The sequence below is a fragment of the Balearica regulorum genome, chromosome 1 (assembly GCF_011004875.1).
Source record: "Balearica regulorum gibbericeps isolate bBalReg1 chromosome 1, bBalReg1.pri, whole genome shotgun sequence".
NCBI lineage: Eukaryota > Metazoa > Chordata > Aves > Gruiformes > Gruidae > Balearica > Balearica regulorum.
The window spans coordinates 137,776,995-137,798,441 of record NC_046184.1 but is presented as its reverse complement, the minus strand read 5'-3'; the positions used below and the strand labels follow the sequence as shown (position 1 = coordinate 137,798,441).

Here is a 21,447-nt window from a genome sequence, read left to right as displayed (position 1 = left end):
AATATACTCAGCGGAATACTTTACTTGGGATAAACTATTGCTAGATTTATCAGAATGTTTAATTCTTTTCTAGTTATACTGTTACTCATTTTTAAACTGCCTGGTATTTTTCAGATCCATAATGTGAATGAATACAGTTTCCTAGTCTGTAATTCGCATTTGTCAGGCAACCCATCTATCCCATTAGACAGCTATTCAGACTGAGATCAGATTCAAGAGAATGTTTCTCCTAGTTGTCTGTTGAGGAGTATCAAATTTTATTAGATGTTTTCTGCCTCTGCTATTGGACCTGACAAGAATCAGGAACAAAAATAAAAGCACTTTTGGTGGTTGCTGTTCTTGCATCCTTCCCGCTGTCTCCCCTACAAATGATGGCTTTTCTTCAGAACTTGGTGGTTCTTTTTCATAGTTAGCCCTCGTGGTTAGTGCTTTCTTCTTAATCCAGGCTCACCTTGGAAGATAAGGTGACCTTGGATGTAATTTAGGCATCTAGATGTTGTCTGAGAGACAGCAGCTCGTTTGCAGCAGCCTTTCTACTTTGGAAACACCTTTTTGATTTCCTATTCAAGATCTTGCAAAAACAGGCTCTGTTTGTCTTAATTTAGTTCCTCCCAGGGGAAGTTTTGCTCAATTAGACTTAGGGATTTCAAGCAGCCAGGGCCCTCTGATGTGGCATCAGGGCCATGGGAAGACTGAGGATCCTACTTTATATTTTCTGATGCTTTGTGTTTTTAGTGATCTGGTTCTGGTTTTGAAAATCCATGATATTGAAATTGTTGCCCCGCTCTCTCAGTCAAACTCTGTTTGGGAGAGTTGAAGTATGCTTTTTCTTTGAACCCAGAAGTGTTCCTTTATTATTTAAAGGTTGAGGTTTTACATGGGTTTTTTGGGGGGTTGAAATTAGATTCTGTTAACAAAGTATACTAAAGGCGAGAGCAGTTTTGTAGTAATTTATCTAAAATTATATTTAGCCATTGCCTTTTGCTGTTGTCTTTGCTTCCCACCCACTCCCCGCCATGAACTGATGCATTCAAGAAATATCTGTTGCTGCTGCATATTCAGAAAGCTGTAGTAATGTATTCTGGAATCCTTCTGTGTATGGGGAATGGATAAAGATATGAAATAAATATGCAAGGAGGAATAAAACCACTTCTTAGTCAGAAACAGTTTTATTCAACTGTTTGGTTTTATTTTGTAGTTTGATTTCTGTATTCTAACTGTTTAGCTTGATAATTGATGCAGAGAAAATATTAACAAAACTTGGGTTTTCAGTTATGTCTGTTTTACTGCATGCAAATACTTCCATTTCTTCTTAACGAAAAAATTTAATTTGGGCAGAGTTAGAGATGACAGATCCAAGGTGCATGACAATACTCAAAGATTTTTCTCTCAGCTTGGTGTGCAGGATTTGGGTTATGGAAGCTTCCCTATGTGGTTCTGTATTTGCTTTTGAAGGGTTTCAGATTCACAGAAGATTGGCTGCCTCATAACTGAAGATCATCATTACTTTTGGAAAGGACAGACATTTCTCAAGATAATGAAGAATCAATTAATCTGAAGATACGGTTTTGATACATGCAAAATTGGCCCCAGTGGATGACTGTCACTTGTACCTGGGCTGTAGATCCAGTGGCTGCAAACAGTTAGTGTTGTAAACTGGTTCCAGAGGAATTCTGTCTTCAGCTGGAACTTCAGAACCTTCTTAGTAGTGTCTACTAGTTGTCATAGGGTAGACAGGAGATGGTCACTAGTGACAAATAAAATGCCGTAGTTACTCTTTACTATTGTGAATAGCATAGTTCAGAGCAGCCCTGTTTTTTATTTAATTAAAGATGACAGCATTTTTATTCTTTGTCTTTATAAGGCTTTGAAAAGTTTTTTGGTTTTATTTTAATGCTTTGAAATGTTTTAACAGATGTACTTGTACCTTGTACTATTCTTGATATAGAAGTAGAAAAGACCTGTCCTATTTTACAGTGCTTAAGCTAATTTAAAAAAAAAAAAAGAAAAAAAAAAAGGGGGGAAAGCAGTATTTCAGGAAGATACTTAATTTCAGCAGTCCACTGCTGTAATTTGTGTCTGACCTCCAGTATCCGTATCTGCATCTGTTCCATTTTGTCTTTGTTATTCTAGAAACCCTTAGTTTCCCTAACTGGAAAAAAAAAAATCTTGTCCTCAGAGTTCTGCTGGTTAAACCAGAAATGTATTTTTTCAGATGACTTAGTTAAACAAGTGCAAAACAGGAGAAGCGTCTAATTCTTAATTTAAGCTTTGCATATTTTGACCTAGATGAATTGAATGAAGAAGGTTCAAGCTCCATAGATACAAATGTGACTGAATTGAGAATCAGTGTGACGTTATGCTTTGTCTGATGGGAATCCAATTTGGAGCAACTTTGAATATCATTTAAAATGAGCAACATCAAGTTAATAATGTTCTGAATATCTGGAAGACAGCTTTTTATGTGTTCTTTTTCTTACAAGGTTTCCTTCAAACCCATTAATTAAACTGTTCATGCATACTTTATAACATCGGAATGAAAACCGGTTAGACCAGATGCATGGGCTTTCTTCAGTCTCCCTTTTCCAGAAAGTGAGCCTCATCCTTGTCTTGGAAGTCTGTGAGCCCTGGTGGGATCCTGGGGAGCATTGAATTAAAGTTCTTGTAGTGTGAAAGGTTAGAGTATCATGTGCAGGTTTTATTTATTAATAAAGGCTGAGGCTGTGTTTGTATAACAGGCAAGCATGTCTCGTAACTCATTCCAAAGAAAATCTTGTCTATAGTGTGGTAATTTAGGAGCCTGTCTAGACTGCTTTGAGAAATTGTAAACATGATGTCTTCAGAACAAAACCATCAGAGTTTAAGAAAAATTGCTGCACGTTATATTTTTAATATTTGACTGAATTCCAGGGAGATCAGAAGTATTTTGGCAATATTTGGTCTGCCTGACTGCTAGATGAATTATGGAAAGAATGCATATGCCAGTCCATAGTAACATTTTCTTTCTTGAATACAGCAGCTTTAGGTTTGCATGATTACATGATGTAAACTATGTATTTGTCAGTAATGGAAAGTTTTTACTTTAAACAGTGGTGCACAAGTTTATATACATCTTAATTTTATTAAAGTGTTTATACGTAGTTGACAATCCATAGCATATGATCAAGCTCTTTATTATTTGACCTAAATAACTTGATCTTTGTACTGTTGTACAGACCTGTTCAAACGTTACATTTAAGCTAGTGACCATATTTTTTTTAATTCTACTACAGTTAATTTCAAACGCTTTAATCTCAAGAATACTGAAATAGTTTTAGGAGGCAGGTAAATGCAGCTTTTCTGTTTGCTGTGTGCAAAGTTACGTGCTTTTTGTGTGCTTACTGGGCCATTGGAACAGCTAGAATGTTGCCGTAGTAGTATTTCCATCATTTGAAGTCTTTACCATTGGATTCTTCTGGTTGGTTTTGTTTTGGGGTGGGGAAGGATTTCTAGTTCAAAGCTAGACATGGTTTAGTTCAGATAAAGTTACTGTTTTGTACAGGTGTTACCAGATGAAATGCAATTACCAGTCCCAATGATCTCTCAGTTCTGCAGTGTATCTCTAAACATCGTCCACATCTGGTGTCAGGAGACCTTAATCGGGTATTATCACATATGGATGGATTTTCCATTTTATGCCAAACAGTATTATGCCATAGGTTATGCTGAACTTAAGTCAGTCCCTAAATTAATGCATGTATTTAATACTTGCAAAGCTGTCATTGTTCTAGGTATTAGAAATGCCTCAACAAATAAACATCGAAAGTGTTGGATCTATATCACGTGTATAATTGAAATGATGTTAACTTAGGGATTAAGTAATGATTGAAATGATGATTTGGGAATAGACGTGGATCAACTGAATGTTAAGAATTTATTTGCATCGTTTATTTTTCCTAGGTTTTTTTAATATACCTTGATGTTCTAGAACAGTGTTGATTTAGACACTTTCTGTAGAATTTGTAACCCAGTATTTTCAACATTCCTGTCAGTACTGTTTTGGTTTTATATTACCCCTAGTCTATCAAGAGTTTGCCTAGCAAGGGGTGTGATATTGTAAGCTGCTAGATAGTAATACTGTTACTTTTTAGTTACTATTTCTACTCTAATAGCCTCAGAATTCTTTAGAGACATTTGTTTGTCTCCTTTTTGCGGGAGAGGAAGTAATTCGGATGGGTCTGGACCAAGAGAATGTCATTAATAGTGGGAAATGTATAATTGAGAAGAAGAGAAATCTATTATGTAGTGTTTTCTTAAATTGTATTTCATTTTTTTAAAGAAAAAACAATTATACTACTTTGACATCTTAAAGAAGTTAAAGCCTGTAAAGCTTCTAGTAATTTTTAGCAGTGGTGAACTCCAGCTTCACGTTTGTGTTCTTTGCAGTATAGGAGGAAAACTGGCAGGACTGCATGCCTTTGTAATTAAACTGTTAAACATAGAAACTTGAAGGGAGAAGCTCGTCTTACCTGTTTGGGGGGTATCTGTCAGCATATTTAAATGAAATTTTATTTTGAAACTGTATGTCTGTAATTATTAGCACATTCCTAAGCAGCATAACTAGTTTGTGATCAAATGATGGAGGTGTCTTCCAAATGTGTAGTAACATTCATTGCACTGTAAACTCTGCACCTTTTGTATTTATTTGTGCTATTTGTATTTTTACAGGATTACAAAGCCATTGACATTTGCTGACTGTGTTGGTGATGAGCTTCCTTTAGGATGGGAAACTGTTTATGATCAACAGATTGGAGTTTATTATATGGACCACATAAATCGTGAGTAGACATATGATTGTTTTGAGGAATCCTAGCAAGCTGATGTTAACTGATGGCAGTAACTTTGCTTCTGATACCACTTATGCACCTTGTGCTACAGTGAGAAAAACTAGGAACATAATTTCTTCCAGTCTCTGTCTTCTCATCTTTCAAATAGAGGTACAATCCTTCCATTTGTAAAGAATTTTACAACCTATGATTGAGTTTTGTACACTATAACTATTTTGTTTTGCTTTGTCCTGCTGTGGAGTATCAGTAATTTTGTTGTTGCTTTTTGTCATGCATCAATTAAGATGATTTTCATGCTATACTCTTGTATTTCCTATTTTTTCAGTCATCTACAGTTCACTCTTCTATATGGAAAACCAAAATATATTCTGAGAGAAAAGTGCTGATTTTTCATTAGAAGCGCTGTGAAATACAATAATCTCACCCTCTCTTAAGCAATATATGTTTTGTGCCTTAATACAGTACAAAGTGCTATCAAAAAGACAGCAGATGTGCCTTTTGGAAACTAGGAGGGAGCAATTTCCAGCGTCCCTTTTGGACTATTGCTGAGTTTTCTTTCACCATTTTCTGTCACATATGCCAGTTCTACTTCTAAAAAAAAGTCTTATCTTTAGAGCTTTGTCCTACTGCTGCTGTTACTGTTGTGCTGCTGTCATTAAGCTTCTTATCACCAATAAGTGAATGCCTTCGATATTGTGGGAATTGGCAGTTGGTGAGGAGGGAGAAAAGAAGTATTTATATGTGCTGTCACAGCAATGGTAAATAGCATAATCTGCAAAACCAACCTCAATACTATCTACTTGAAATCTAGTCAATTAAAAAATAAAAGTGTAGAAACAGTTTTTTTGGCTTCCTGCCATCCTTGGAATTACTTGTGTATTGTGGTTTCACAGTTACTTATTTAAAAAAAACCCCAAACAACAGAATAACAAATGTTCCTGTGATATTGTTTGACCCACATAGGCACTTATTTGTTGTGAAATTAACAAAGATCACAAATTAAATAATAAACATTAAAGAGCTGTTAATGCACTGATCACAAGGATAGATAGCCAAGACATCTGAAAGGCGATAAATACAGTCTGTGTTAGGTAATTCTTACAATAACTCTGTCTAAAAGAAGTAGTACCTTAATAATTGCTGTTTAAACTGTCATAGTGACTTTAGTTAATGTTGAAGTTGAATAAAAAGGGAGGTTTACATCGGAGTACAGCAATGGAGTGCACTTGTGCCAGCGTATGTACATGTCCATGAATGCACGTATTAAAAAGAATACAAACGAGGATATTGGCAACTCATCCTTTTTTTTCTTGAAAAGTGTAAAAGGCTTTAGGAGTCCCTTTTGACAATGAGTAGAAGAACTCCCATTGCAATGTTGTAACTAAAACAGCTACTAAAGCATCCTACCGACAGGCATCTTTGACAGGAGTAACAATCACCATCTCATGCAAAAGAAATCACTCCCTTTTGCTTTTCAGACTTTGTTATTAGCTGCTTTTCTACAGACATCGTTTGAACTTACAGAAAGGACATTAATCATTGTAGGCATGTCAGATCTGTCTTGCACAGGAAAAAATGCAATTGAGAGAAAAAACTGTAGAAAAAACTGTCTTTGCAGAGAGGAATTGAGTTCCCAAATGCTCAGTGGGAAGGCACAGAAAGAGATTATTAAAGTAAATGGGTCTGGGAAAGTAAAGCTAATCATATTAGGAATTAAATAAAGGTAATATATGAACAGAGGGGTGGAAACTTCATAAGGCTCAGTGCTGAACTGAGTGAAAGGAATCATTCTGCAATTAACAAGGTTGCAAAATTTGTCTCTTTCATGATAGCTAATTATTTGCAGCCCACAGATATTATCCTAAATGGTAATTCAACCGTCACAGCAAAATGGGTTTGTCACCCTTAGGCTAATACAGTGCTTGCATATACAAGCAAGATTTATATTCAGAGGGAAGAGAGAACTGATATTATAGCTGTATAATCATTATTCAAAAATTAGTAGGATACTCAGTCCAATTTTAAACTGTGGACAACAAAGATACCAGTCAAGACTGCATTAGCCTCCTTTGTAGAAGTGAGAACTAATGAGTAGACAATCATGTGCATCATGAAATGGTGTCAGGCAAGTGGCAGAGATGGTGTGGGAACTGAAGAGGTGTTTTTCTGAAATAAGTCCCTTATATTGTATTCTGAACTATGGCTAAAATACTTGGAATGGCAACTTTCACGTGAAAACATTTGGACTGCCTTTTGTGGCTGACCAGGTTAAATGCTTTATACAGCATTGGAGTTCTGTGTTAATTGACAAAACAGAAGTGCTTCGGTTTCAAGAAATACGGTGAGAAAATGCAAGAGACAATTCAAAGTGAGTCCTTCTAAAGTTATGCCCACCAAGGACCTCTCTCGCTCTGTGCACCATCTCAAGGTTTTTGCCCTTGCACCTTTTAAAAGAAAGCATCTGATTTTTCCAAGCCTCTTGCTATGTTTGTTTACCCAGAAAGTAATAAGATTTCTAGGCAATAACTTTCCATTTCTGTTGAAAAACCCCAGGAACAGAGGAATCTTCTCTAAATCTCAGTGGTGCTTCCAACCCTGATCTCCATCTTGTTCTGTAAATTCAGTACTTTGTTGACACCCTTACTAAGCTGCTCTTGGCTCTTGTCCCACCATTGCTTAAAAACCTTGGTGGCTGCCAGCCACAGAATTCCTTTCCCTCCTCCTCAGAGTCTTGGGAGCCTTTGAAGTTTCCTTTAACCAGTTGGGCATTCCCCAGTGAGGGAATAATATATTCTCTGCATTTGTCTGGGGCTGTGCTTGAATTACTGTAGGGTGGTTTTTTTTTTTTTAATTGGTTATAAAGAAATAAAGTGAATTTTATCATGCAACGTGGCTTTAGTTTTGTTGTTACATGGCAAACTTTTGTAGAAATCCAGGGCAAAGTGAAGCCTCTGTATTTTATAAAACAGAAGAGAATGTCACTACTGTACTGAAGAAGTTTTCTGCCTCAGAAGAGTGCTGCTAGCTTTTGAGAAGGCTTCTGAAATAATTTGGTAAGAGATGCAGTGCCCTGTAGTATAGGACCTCAGAAGCTTAATGTGTGATATAACATTTTGGCTGTTTATTGGGATTAGAACTATTAATTTCCTATTCAAAAAGAAACACTTACTAGGATCTAGCTTTTCTGTCTTGTAAGTATTTATTTCTACATAGTTTCCACAGGAGATTAGCAGTTTTAGGAATATTAAATTTGCACAGATTTCAGGAATACATACGGACAGATAGCGTTGCAAATTATCATGCCCTCAGTAAAGGAATGGCTGCAATGTGAACTCCGTTTTGTTCTGCTTGCCCTGCACGCAGAGGAGAATTTATGAAGACTGGAACAAGCCACAGCACGTCCTCTCCTGGGCTGCAGAGGTAGTTTGGGGGCATTGGAGCCAGAAGGTTCTGCTGGGAATCGAGGGATCCTGGGATGTGGGAAGAAATTACAGAACTATATAGGCACCATCTTTATATTGTTGCAGTGTGAGGAGTTGTGGAGAAAAAAGTTACAGGTGTTGAGAGAAAAGGTTATTGGGAACCTAATATACAAATCTGTTGGAAGTACTGCTCGTAGATGAGCTTCATGTTTTTGTTTACGTACTCTTCAGATGGCTCTCAAATGGCAGAGCTGCTAGCATGACCTTGACACCGTTAGAGTTCTTAATGTGTTGGGCTCAATCTTTTAGTTTCTTATTTCATCGCTGGCACCAATATACTGAATTATGTACACAAGATTAATACAAAACAGAACTGGCTTTCATCTCTCGTGAGAAACAAAGTTTGGAAAAAATGACTAGGTGCTTACCTCCTGACTGTGCTGCTGCAGGTTCTGCCACCACTTTGAACGCTAACATTGCATCTGCAGCAACTTCTTACTGGTAGAGCTTCAGTCATCAGAAATTAACATTCACTTAAACATGAGACTTTACATGGGTATCCTCATGTAACATATTTGCTAGCTTGAGCATCACCGCAAAAATAAAATAATTGAACCAGTAGTTTTTTAGGATTTTAATGCATGCATCCTCAAACGTCTTTGCAACTGCAGAGAGATTGCTGTACAGTAATAACTTTGAAAATCAGTATATATGGGAAAGATTTTGTACTGGAAATCTATTTTTTATTTGTGTTTGAATATGTACCATTCTAAACTCAGGAGAGGGAAAGCATGAGAGTGCTGTTCCTTTGTAGTGACAGGACAAGGGGTAATGGGTTTAAGCTGCAGGAGGGTCGATTTAGATTAGATGTCAGAAAGAAATTCTTCACTGTGAGGGTGGTGAGGCACTGGAACAGGTTGCCCAGAGAGGTTGTGGATGCCCCCTCCCTGGAAGTGTTCAAGGCCAGGCTGGACGGGGCTTTGGGCAATGTGGTCTAGTGGAGGGTGTCCCTGCCTGCAGCAGGGGGCTTGGAACTAGAAGATCTTTAAGGTCCCTTCCAACCCAAACCATTCTATGATTCTTAAGACAAAAAAAAAGCAGCAACTTAAATGCTTTTATGTATTTGAGATTAAAATGCTAACTCTTCTGTTGAATGACCTTATTCTTTTTCAGTTACGCAGGTGTAGTCACTGACCTTTCAGGATGTTATACTTGTGACGTTGTATGTAGTATCTTACGGTTGTTCCAACCATTTATAGAGTTAGGAGTTAAGCATTGAGGTACCTTTCACTCTCCTGCATGGTTCTGGGTTTTTAGGTAGTTCTCAGAATTTTCAAGTTGGCTATGAGGGAAGGTTAGAGCCAAAACACTGTTTTCTTTGGGGTTACTCTAGTTTGTAAAGAAAAGAATCAAATTTAAACACCTTATATTTGAAACAGCTTTTCCTGTTCTTTCCACTCCGCATCCTTCCTTCTCATCCATGCTGGAGTGATTTTGAGCACTGTAGTGTTAGGTGTGCTAGTTGAGAACAGACCTTAACAAAATAATTTGTACTTTGTGGGATAAAGTGTCTTATAATGTTTTTTTCTACTTTTCTCCTTAGAGCTCACACAAATTGAGGACCCAAGGGAGCAATGGAGAAGGGAGCAGGAACGCATGCTAAAGGAATATTTAATAGTTGCCCAGGAGGCACTCAATGCCAAGAAAGAGATTTACCAAATAAAGCAGCAGCGTTTTGAACTAGCACAAGAAGAATATCAACAATTGCACAAAATGTGTGAGGATGACAGCCGTTCTTATGCCAGCTGTGAGTTTATGAGTCTTTTCTTGATTTACCCACCTACCTCTCACAACATGTGGTGTAAGAAATAGTGTGAAGTGTTTCCATCACCTGATTGTCCTCTGAATGAAGATCCTGACTACAGAAGTGAGGCACTGTCCTTTAACTCTGCTATTCATGGACTTCCATTTCCTGTTAGGCCTATTAGAATATGCCTTTTTAACATTAAACAGGGATATATCCCAGATAGCATCTCTAGCCTCTTGGAGCCAGCTGTAGTGATGCTTGGTGCAAGGCAGCAAAGGCAAGACTGAATCTCGCTGGCAGCCACCTACTTGCACTCCCTAATTCATAGATTATTCCATCCTTGATATGGTGGGGAAACATAAGCTTAGGGGAAGCCTTCTGCAGGCCCATGGTTAGTTTATCAACTTTTTATAAGGAGTTAGGGACAAGGTGTTATGGTCAAGAGTACCTCTGACCACGAAGTAGGAAGCAGTGTTTTATTAGTGCACCTCATTCTTGAATGCCACCTCTGATCCTAATGCTGGTGGTGTAGGTCGTAGAGCCTTGATTTCCTGCCCTTTTCATTCTTCAGAGGTCTCTGGTAGCTTGGGGTAGGTGATAGCACTTTTTCTGAAATCTGAAGTTGTTGCACTGCTGTTATGACTGTTGGCTGGTGCAACAGGAAAAGGTGTCTTTGCTGAAGAGTCAAAACAGCCTAGTTGGAAGAAGTGTATCAAATGGCTATACCCACTAGCCACATGGAAATGTAGTGGAGTTTCACTGTGCTGGTGGCTTTTCAGCGGCCACCGTGCGTACAGCCATTGTTTAACTGCAGGATTTGCTGGTAAATGCCAAGTTCTTGATAAGTATGGGAAGCTCTGCTTAGCCCTTTCTGAAAATGTTCAAGAAACCTGGCTCTGGAGGAGGGGTTAAAGCAGACATCTGGATAGAAGAGGTTAGCTACTGATCCAGTGGTATTTATTAATCCAAGGTAACTCATATGTGTGCCAAAATCCTGAATAAAAGATGTTTTCTAGGGCCGAGGTGTCCCAGGTTGTCTTGACCAACTGTGTTTTACTGTTGAACTGGGATTATCTCATCTTTTTGTTTAATTTTAAATGTATGTATTCTGTGATTTAGTTTGTGACATAACTGAACAGTTGTGACTAGTCTTTATTTCTCACTGTTATGTTCAACTTTCTTAAGAATTATTAAGAAAGATTTTGTTTCTTAAGAGAACTTTTAAAAAAGATGTTATTATTTAAAGAGCGTTTCACTACTGTTTAAAGACTTGGAATAGGGTAAAGGGTAGTGTCATCAGTATATTTTTAGATTATAAAATCTAAATATACCTTTATTACAATACTTTTCTAGGAGCTTGGACTTTTTGGTTTTTTGAAAATCTGCAATAGTTCTGTGGGATACTTGGTTGAATTACTTCAGGTGAATATACAGAAAGAAACTTCTGTTGAAGAAAAATGTAACCCGTTTTTCATATTTTTAAAGCTCTTGGAAAAACAAGTTGCTTAAAACAGCAGCAAAATATGACTGAAAATGACAAAATTGGAGGTTATCTGGAGCATGAATGCGGATGCTATATCAATTGACTTTTATGTTTCTCAGTCTTCTGATAGAGGGGTTTTTTTTTAGATATATCTATGGAATTAAGATACTGTAAAATCTTTTAAATAAAACATTTCACTTGTTTTGAAGTGAAAAAATATTTTCATTTTTTACAGATATGTTAATATGTTTTATATTGGTTTAAGGTCAGATGCATCTGTTTTGAGAAATTGGTATGGGCTGATTAGTCAGATGATATATTTAAAAAAAAAGTAATCCCTCTGGGGTGTAATCATGCTGTCAACTCAAGATTCCCCAGGGCTTCTCCACTTGTTTTTCTTAATTCGACTCCTCCACTCTACTCTGGGATGCTTGCTTTTCCATTTATTTTACAGAAATCTTAGGCTTCTAATTCAAGTGCAGTTAGATGGCCCAAGTTGGGTGCTTATCTTGCAAGTATTCCTGCCTCCACCACCACTTGTTTCAATCTGTTGTGTTAAAAGAACTAAAACTTCAAAAACTGTTTTCCTCCTTTTTGCTTGTGGGTGCTGCCATTGACTCAGTGTCGTGTGCTCATGAGTGGGAGGTGGTGTGAGCTCAGCGGTTGTGGGTTGGCAGGGAGGTGCCCATGCAGCAGTTTTGTGACTCAGTTGTGATCAGCACTGTTTAAAAAAAAAAAAAAAAATCCATAGAAAATCCTGGATTTAGGGAATTAGTCCAGGCATGACTACTCATTTTGGCAAGTTTCTGCACGCTTGACGTGACCTTGGCATTGCAGTATTTTTTGAGAGTGGAAAGGCTCAGTGCAACGCAGGCACAGAGATTTCAAAGCAACGGCTCTACCAAAGGATGGTAGGTCTAACAGCATAACCTCATCCATTTGCGTACCGGCATTTTTCAGTGGGCCAGTGCTGCCCTGAATGGCTCACTCAATAAATCATGGTTGGTCTTGCCCAGCCTGTCTTCTAGGATATTCTCCTTCATCTGTCTAGGCTTTAGCTTGTAATGCCACAGCTTGAAATCATTGCCTGTCTCCAGATATGCTGTATTAAGAGCTCCCTTGCCAGAGGTTGATCTGTCCGTCGGTTCCCTACTGTGTTGGTTTAGGAGGCAACTTGTCTCAGTAACTGATTGAATTTTGTTCTGAGGGTAGTTTTGTTACTTTAGTTCCTATCGTACTGTTACGTCAACGTACCTAGGAAGCAATTAGCAATTGTTCATGTTACACAAATTTCTTGCATCAGTAAATGCCACCGTCGCGTCATGGAAGCTAGTTGCTTTTAGGCAATGTGTGTGCTGTGCTGCTATATACAGTTTTTGTTGTTATTGTTGTTCAGGACTAAAAACAAAATCAGGCAGGCCAAAGGTAATTCTTCAGTTGTACTTTAGCACAGAGAATTATTTTATAGTGACTTGTGACACAAAGAATAAATGCAATTGTCTGTTAAATAGTGCCACATCTTAACAAGTGTATTAAAGAAGAAAAAAAGAAAGTTACTGTTTTCTATCTGTTTAGCATTCTCTGGATTTTCAACTAATACCAAGTATGACCCATATCAGATTAAAGCAGAAATAGCCAGCCGTCGTGACAGAGTGAGTAATCTTTTTTCATTTTGTAAAAATATGAATTAGGCATTGGGAAGGGAAGGTGGGACTATGTTTTTCTTCTGTCTTAGCATTTACACTGAGTGTTGCATGCATTTTTGGAAATACAATATTAAGAAATGCTTTTCTATTCTGACCTATTGTTCTGTTCAAACGAGTCTATATTGTGAGTGACTTGCAAAGTAATGCTTTTTCCATGTTACAAGTGTAAAGATTTTTTTCATGGATGTCAGAGGCAAACTCAGCCAGGCTTTCAGAAATTGCTTTCTCTGTGCAAACTGCCACAAGTAGTAAATAGTCTGCAGCCAAATTCTGTCTTGATTGAGTGCAGTTGAAACCTACTGTCTTCATATTTTCCCATTTATCCATTTTCAGTGGGGTTCCGTGGATGTCATTGAACTTTAGATTTAGCCATTTGTTTGGAAATCTGTTCACAATTCCATAGACATGCCGGACAAACAGAACTTTTTAGCTGATACAGCCAGATCTCTTCTATGAGAGGAGGGAAGTTCAAGCATTCTAGCAGTGATAAGCAGTTATGTAATAAAAATGTTCCTTTTTTTTTTTTTTTAAACTGGAATCGTGCTTTTGGTACCGTCTTTGCTGAAGGAAGAATAGTTGACTTCTTGAATTTCTCCCACACTGCTTTAGCAAAGAGTTAAAGTCTGCACGTTGATTTCAACCAAATTGATACAGCAGTCATAAACAATTATGAACAGCAGTTTATACTATTACCTGCTAGAACCTATTTCTAAATTGTACGTTTCTTTTTATTAATGGATAAAATGGGATTTAGTATGCCAGGCACTCTGCTCACAAAATAAATAAAAAATACTTATCTTTGCAGGATGGTGTTCTGTTTTTGTTGTAGTGACCACTTTTCACATGAGCGCCTCTGAAAATAAATTCAGTTCACCACCCTTCAAAGGCATTTATTCTATCTGTATATGTTTACTGCATGCTGACTAGTGTTTGCTTGTTGTACATACTCTAAATGTCAGTATATTCAAAACAAGAAAATAAGCCTTAGTTATTAAAATATTTAAATAAAATAAACAAAGTCTTCACTTATGACTATTTCTGTTCCTGCTTCTTAAAACAAAATTATCTCCTAAGTAGGTAGGTTAACCTGTTCAACTGAATGTGTGCGTAGGCATTGAGTTGTTTCAAGTAATGGAATAAAATATGCACTATAAAGTGTGTATATGATGCTTTTTTTCATTTTTACTCTTGGTGAGTGTTGAAAGAGTTGGTGCCCTCGCCAGCTCTTTTTGGGGAGATTTTTGGAGGCTGGTGTGATGAGGTCTGAGGAAAGGGCAAGAACGCATGGGGAAGGGAGGGCCACACACGGTGATGGGACTCTGGCAGTCCTGGTTTGCATCCCTGTAGCTGCTACGAAGCCCCTCACTCTTGAAGTAGAGCTGACAAAATCAATCTATGCCTGGATATGTAGGAATTTTCTTTTATTCTTTCTTAGTAATAGTTTCGTAATCTATTTTATTGGTCAATAAATGACGTACATGTGAAAATCGAGAGCACTCTGGGTAAATTTTAGGAAAAAGTATCCAGTTTGATAGCTTGAGAAGAGAGCTTTTTTCCTTCCATCCTTGCCCCTCTTTGGGCTCTCAGTTCAGCCTTACACCTCACCACCACACACTGAAGCACCTCCATTCCCCCCATTTGTCTGTAGTCCCTTGAACCTTCTTCCCCTGTTGCCCTTGGATATCTGTCAGCTTTGGAGGGCAAGAAGCTATTTCTTTGCAGGTCATTCTTGGTGCTGATAGCACTCTTCTAAGGTGTGCCTACTCAGGTAACTATTTTCATAAAACCGCAAAAATGTGTTTATGGAGAGATCGCTGCTTTGCCGCTTTTGATTTATGCTTGCTGGTTGGGTCAAGGTAATTGGTGGGCGGGGGGGGGGGGGCGGTGAGGGGGCAGGATAGCATGAAAATAACTGTCGAAAATCATGCTGCCCTTTCTGGGAGAGAGGCCAGTTCTGTTGGCAGTGATTTTGGTTTCCCAGATAGAAAAATTAACAGCATTGAATGTTCAGGTTTTATAGTTGACTAAAAGGTTGAAGACAGTTGAGAGGTGTCTGCATGCTACAAGGGGAGAAGAAAAATCATGTGGATTGAAACTTGCTAGCTGTTAGCATAAGCTATTGGAGATAGAAAATCAATAGAAAGATGAAGAAATTGATACTTTGAAAGCTGAATGTTGTGACTGCTGTTTGATTGGGTCTTATGATATTTCAGAAACTCTTCTGTTATTTTAATGCAAATTTTGAAGCAAAAAAAGATCACTTAGATTACCACTTCCGGTTTTAAAAAGTAACTTAAGATTTTGTATTTGAAACCCCATTATTTTTATTATGAAAGTTTCTGTTACATATTACTTTATTTTGTTATTTTCAGCTTTCTAGACTAAAACGAGAATTGGCACAGATGAAGCAGGAGCTGCAATATAAGGAAAAAGGAGTGGAAACTCTGCAAGAGTAAGTTAAGAGTTTGTGGGAGGGTATTTTTTTTCTTTATTCGGCTTGGAATGAATTTCTTAGAAAACCGTCGCCAAACAAAAAAGGTTGAAACCTCTTAATTGCTTTGCTTCAGAGTTTCTGCTATGAGTGTGATGTGGGGCGGGAACTGTGAGAAATGATGGAAGAAGTGTTGGACAGAATTGATTGGAATGGTGATTTCATAGATGCACATGCAGAAACAGTTTTATAGGCCCTGTTCATTAACTGTTCTTAAAAACATTGTTGAGGTGGAACTAGACTTGTAAAATATTTTCCAAACGTTTTCTGTAGATACCTACCACCTGCAGCACAGCCAGAAACACCATGCAGTGGAGTAGTTGTCCTGTGAACAGTACCGAGGCTTTCTGGCTGGGCACAGGACTTCTCCTGGGGGGGAGGCTGTGCACCACAGCACTGCTGCTTCCTTTTACCTGATGGCCAGGCCGCCTCATTCTGCGCAGTATAGCTCGTTTGCATGCGCACTGCAAATCTGATGGTCTGTGAGACCGTCAGATTTACATGTTGCATGTGTGCAGAATGAGTGCATGTAAATGTGACTCTCTCTCCTCCCTGTGAGGAAAGGTAGCTCGGGGCAATTTGCCACTGCTCCCAGGGCTATTAGGCACCCTGTGCTGATTTCCTTTGTGCTCAGTGGTGGCAAAGGTTGTGAAATGTTGTGGTGACCCTCTCCCTGCTACTCTTCCTGCAGGCCAACAGATGGGAACTGGTGACTTCCATCTGTGGGCTGCTTAGTCACCTACACACGTAGCACATATGTGGGATGCTCAGTGGAATAGGGAGAGAGGTTGCCATGCCATGGAAAAGATGGCAGGTAAACACAGGTTGTTGCGACTTCCAGATCTGTTCAACAAGGCCGGAGGCTAGACTCTATGTTGAACAGCTCTTGGACTTGCCTTGGACCTGTGGCCATGCATTTAGAGATCTTGGCCATTTTTCCAGCATGCATGTGGACGAACTGCCTAACGCTTCCTGAAAACGTTGGAACTGTTGCATGTCTAATGCGTTTTGCAGCATAAGTATATTTGTGGAAATATTTTGAAGCTTTGGATTTATTGCGTTGGTGCTACAAAGCATGGGCGTGCACTTTCGCTTCAGGAATCCTGGCAAAGTTCCAGGGATCCCAGAGTGATTAAGTTACTTATTTTCCAGCTTTGATTTAGATTGGTACTATGTTAACAAAATGATATGAAGGGAGATAGATTTTACTTTTAAAGGAGAGGGAGTAGCCCATGCACCTTTTTTTTTTAAGCTTACAAGGTACAAGCATTTTAAAAGCTTCAGAGAAGAAAACTTGTTCAACCAAAATCCTTCATTGGCAGATATAATGTAATCATTTTCAGGCATAAATATATTGTTATTGACTACATGAAGCATTTACAGGTAGTTAGGGGAATTGTGATGTATGATATTAACTGAAAATTAGTAAAATGTAGCACTCAGTATATTGAAACAGCAAATATTTTAAGTATGGCCAATGTTTTCAGATGGTGGCCTAGATACGTAAGCAATTTTGTCTTAAGATTCTTAATCATATTTTCTTCACGTAAGAATTGCCTTGCCTTTTCCACTTTCTTTATTTGTTTTCCTTCTCCTGGTTATTGGGTTATTTTAAGGGTATAGGTTCAATTGTTCTACAAAAGGACTAACCACTTGACTTAGGATGATGAAAGTATTTGAAGGCCATTTGAAACTCAAGATTGTTTTAATTAATATAATTCATTTAAGATAGTCCAGCAAAGTACGGCAACTTTGTGAAAAGTAAAGTCTGTGAATGATTAAGAATACAAATGTTAGTCTTGGCTTTTAGCCCAAGTGAAGTTGCCCATGCTCCAGGATGGGGGTATAGGAGAGACATTCAAGAGAGGAATTATTTTAAAGCATATCTGATTAGTCAGTGGTCACTCTAATCATCTAGTTTAAAAGTTCAAGCATGACAACTCAGTGCTTCGGTGCTGCTCATTGCTGCTGTTGCCTCAATGACTCTCTGTCCTGGTGGTGCACTGGGTGGCATTTGTTGTTGCCTGCTGAAGCTGGGGAGAACGTTTTGCCCATGTGTTATCCGGGATTGCATGGAATTTCCGTCAGTGTTTGTGCCTTGCTCTGCTCCCTGCAGTGACTTCTTCGCTTGTGAACCAGAGGCTTGTGGGTTTGGTTTTATTTTTAAGTAATTTTTTAAACGACCTTTCTGGTAAGATATGTGCTTTCTTTTGAGTATTTTGCTTCTAGTATGAAGTGAGCGAATTTGGAGAGTACTTGCACTGTTTAACAACTGAAAAGACAAGTTTCTCTAGCCTCCTCGTGCAGTCAGCAAACAAATGAGGCTAAAAGCCTAACTGGCTCTAGGTTGTCCCTGAGCAATCTCTCCCCTACTCCTTGTATTTGTCAGGAGAAAAGGGCCATTCAAGTCAAGTACCAAAGCTGAAGTATTTTACTTCTTGCGTATCTACAAAGTAAGTGTACTGTCTGAAAAGACACTTATTGCTCCTTCTTTAAAATAAAAATTCTGAGATTCCTCCTTTCCCCTCCACCCCACCCCCCTTTTTTTTTTGTTACAGTTTCTTATGTCTCAGACATTTCCCCTTTTTGTTACCTTTCCTAAATTTTTGGTCTGCATAATTTTTTTCCTTCTTGTGCTAGGTCAAATCTTCAAGTAACTGCCAAAGTAGAATGGCATGCATCCTGTTCAGCTGTTTTAAAGCCATGTTCTTCACTTTATTTCAAGTACGAGCCAAAAACATTATTAGGAGCTGTCACACTTTGGGCATTACATCTGGCTGAATATTTGCTTTGCGAGTCTGACCAGAATGGCATTATTAGCAGGTATCAGAACCTACTGCCATGCGACTCCCTGTGCAGCCTCTGCTGGGTTTCAGAGAAGAGACAAATTTTATGGTGAGGGCGGTTAGGTTGCTCAGTATTTCCATCATTTTATGTTGCTGTCTGGTTCAGATGCCTTTGTTAAATGCATATCTCTTGCATTGACATTTTCCATGTACAGTGTCTGCCTTGGACTATGTTTTGTTTTCTGTTCTTTTTAATTTTAGTGAAATGGCTTAGGCATCTTTGAGGTGAATAAAAAAACCCCACCAAAACCCACAAAACAACTAGAGAAAAGTTGGGTTTTGTGGGGGGAGAGAGGATTGAGGGGTTTTTTTTTTTTAATAGCTCTACAACCAATACAGTCAGAATTTCAGATTTTGTAGTGCTGCAGCTTTTTGCTAGGGCTGTATTTCCTACAGTTTCATCCAAATTTGGCAATGTTGTGATAAGCCTTTGGACATCACAGTCTGCCTTTGCCCACTGGAGACTTTGTAGAGCTCCCTGTTTAAAGCATGCAAAGATCCCCCCCTGCGCAACAGCTTTCAGTGGTCCTCAGCCTCCACAGGTGCCTTTGCCCCGAGGTGTGGCCGATCCTGTCGCAGTCCCAGAGTTACAGGGTTAAAGATGAGCCTTTCCTGGAACAAATCCCTGAATCCCTTCCTCTGATCCGGCAGACAGCTGGGAATGAGAGTGAGGAGCAGTTCCTCCTCCCCTGTGTTTTCAGTGACCCTTCTGCTTGCCGGCAGGAATTTTGGAGGAAGAAGGCGTTTAGCAACAAAGGAAATGAAAACTCGGCCAGTTGGCTGTGAGAGCAGAGGGAATGCTGAGAGATATTGGGAGAGATGGGGAATTAGGACTGACTAAACAATTTGTAGCTACAGACTGGTTTAGAGGATATGAGACCTGACAGAAGCTGTAAAATTAGATTTTAACTCAACTACAGATCTGTGCTTTGGTGTGAAGATGGGGGAGGCTTGCGTATTTGAAAGCATGTTGGAGGAAAATAGAGCAATGTGGAATCTGCCCTATAGGACTGAAACTATTGCAAGTGTATTAATAGTCTCTATCCTGGGAACATCTTCCTTAGACAAAACTATGAATAAAGTATGTATTTTCTATTAGTTGAATATTCTTTCTATTCATACAAACATCTAATCTCTATTTGTATCATGCTATTTTTCATAAAATGGAAGATTTAACTTTGTGGCTTTCAAAACTAGAGCTTTATGAAAGGAGGAAAAAGAAAACTAACAGACAATAAATAGCTCATAATTTTGTAAGATGCTTGAGTCAGTTTGGGTTGACAGCAATACTGATTTAAACTCAAATATTTCTGGCAGTAGAAACTTTTCTGATTCTTTCCTTAAACAAATATCAATTCATAACTTGGGCTCCAAAGTGACGTCCAGGAACACGAATATGTGGGTAACAGGACAAAAATCTGGTTGAAATTAAATAATTTCCTTTTCCTGAAATGCCACCTTGGACCTGGCAAACGGTATAATGGGCAGTTGTGTAGGAGGCGTTTTTCTGGTCTAATATTTGGGTGGAATCTATGTTTTTAACACTAATGTAACCTTCAGATAAAACCACATGTTATCTTTTTCACGAACTTTTAGTGAATTGGATTAGTTGTTTTACCATGGTTTTATGTAATCTTTTCAGGATTTTAGCTAAAAATTAGTGAAGACTCCAGTAAACATCTTGAAAGGAAAACAAAACCAACCAACCAAAAATACCCCAACTTTAATCCACGTGACATTTAAGTCCTTTCTGGTTCTTGAACTAAAAATCATAAAGGCTTACAGATTTTCTTATGCAACATGGGGAAAATTGTATTTTAGTAGAAAGTTGGGGTTCAGGCTTATTTTGTGTTGTCTCCAAAAGCAGGAACTGTCAGAACCAAACCAAACCAAACTGTAGAAACCCAACCTGCATTTTTTTCCTTAATATTGTGACTTGTGCAATAAACCCATGGGACTTTCATTCAAGCTTTTTGATTTTTCATTTTAATATTTTAATTTTAAAGCAAGTAATTTGCTGCAAGTGCAACTTCATTGATTTTGTTTAACTGGCAGAACATGCTGAGTGAGTGGTGTTGACGCTCTCAGCTTAATATAATACTTATCTTGAAACTTTTATGTATTCTCAGTATTTTAAATAGAATTTGAGTATTCTTGTTATATATATATATATTTATATACACACACAGAGAGCATACTCTCTCTTACTACATCTTTTTATAAACTGATATCCTATGTAAAGACCGACGTATGTTTTATCTTTAATTCTGTTAACCAGAGACACCTTCTCTTGGAGATGTTCGTTCTTAGCTTTGGTGTAGGGACCATTACAAGTATCACCTTTTTTTTTTTTTTCTATATACACACAATCTGTGCTAGATTAACAGGAAAATTGAGGTTTTCATATTTTAATAGGAATTTAACACAGTTTTCTCTACTTGCTGTGGATAGCCTGTTAAAATCCTATAACCGTTTGTTATAAATCCAAGACCAAATGGTTCTTCTAGTAAGTTCTGCAGAGTCTCTGCTCTTGTTCTTTATCTATTGTGGTGGGTTGACCCTGGCTGGAGGCCAGGTGCCCACCAAAGCTGCTCTGTCACTCCCTTCCTCACCTGGACAGGGGAGAGAAAATATAACGAAATACTTGTGGGTCGAGATAAGGACAGGGAGAGATCACTCATCACTTACTGTCACGGGGAAAACAGACTCAACTAGGGGAAATTAATTTAATTTACTACCAATCAAATCAGAGTGGGATAATGAGAAATAAAGCCCAAATCTTAAAACATCTCCTCCCACCCCTCCCTTCTTCCCAGGCTTAACTTTACTCCTGGTTTCTCTACCTCCTCCCACCAGCTGCACAGGG

At 38.3% G+C, this 21,447-nt stretch overlaps 1 protein-coding gene across 8 annotated transcripts in view; it reads left to right on the top strand.

The window, feature by feature from the left end:
- The window catches only part of WWC3 (WWC family member 3), a 105,710-nt gene that overhangs the window by 34,100 nt on the left and 50,163 nt on the right, over positions 1–21,447 (top strand). For all 8 annotated transcript variants that reach the window (XM_075776456.1, XM_075776516.1, XM_075776508.1 and 5 more), the window contains exons 2-5: positions 4,708–4,817; positions 9,852–10,055; positions 13,114–13,190; positions 15,617–15,696. In XM_075776456.1, coding sequence (XP_075632571.1) covers positions 4,708–4,817; positions 9,852–10,055; positions 13,114–13,190; positions 15,617–15,696 — 471 coding nt within the window. The remainder of the gene's footprint in view (positions 1–4,707; positions 4,818–9,851; positions 10,056–13,113; positions 13,191–15,616; positions 15,697–21,447) is intronic.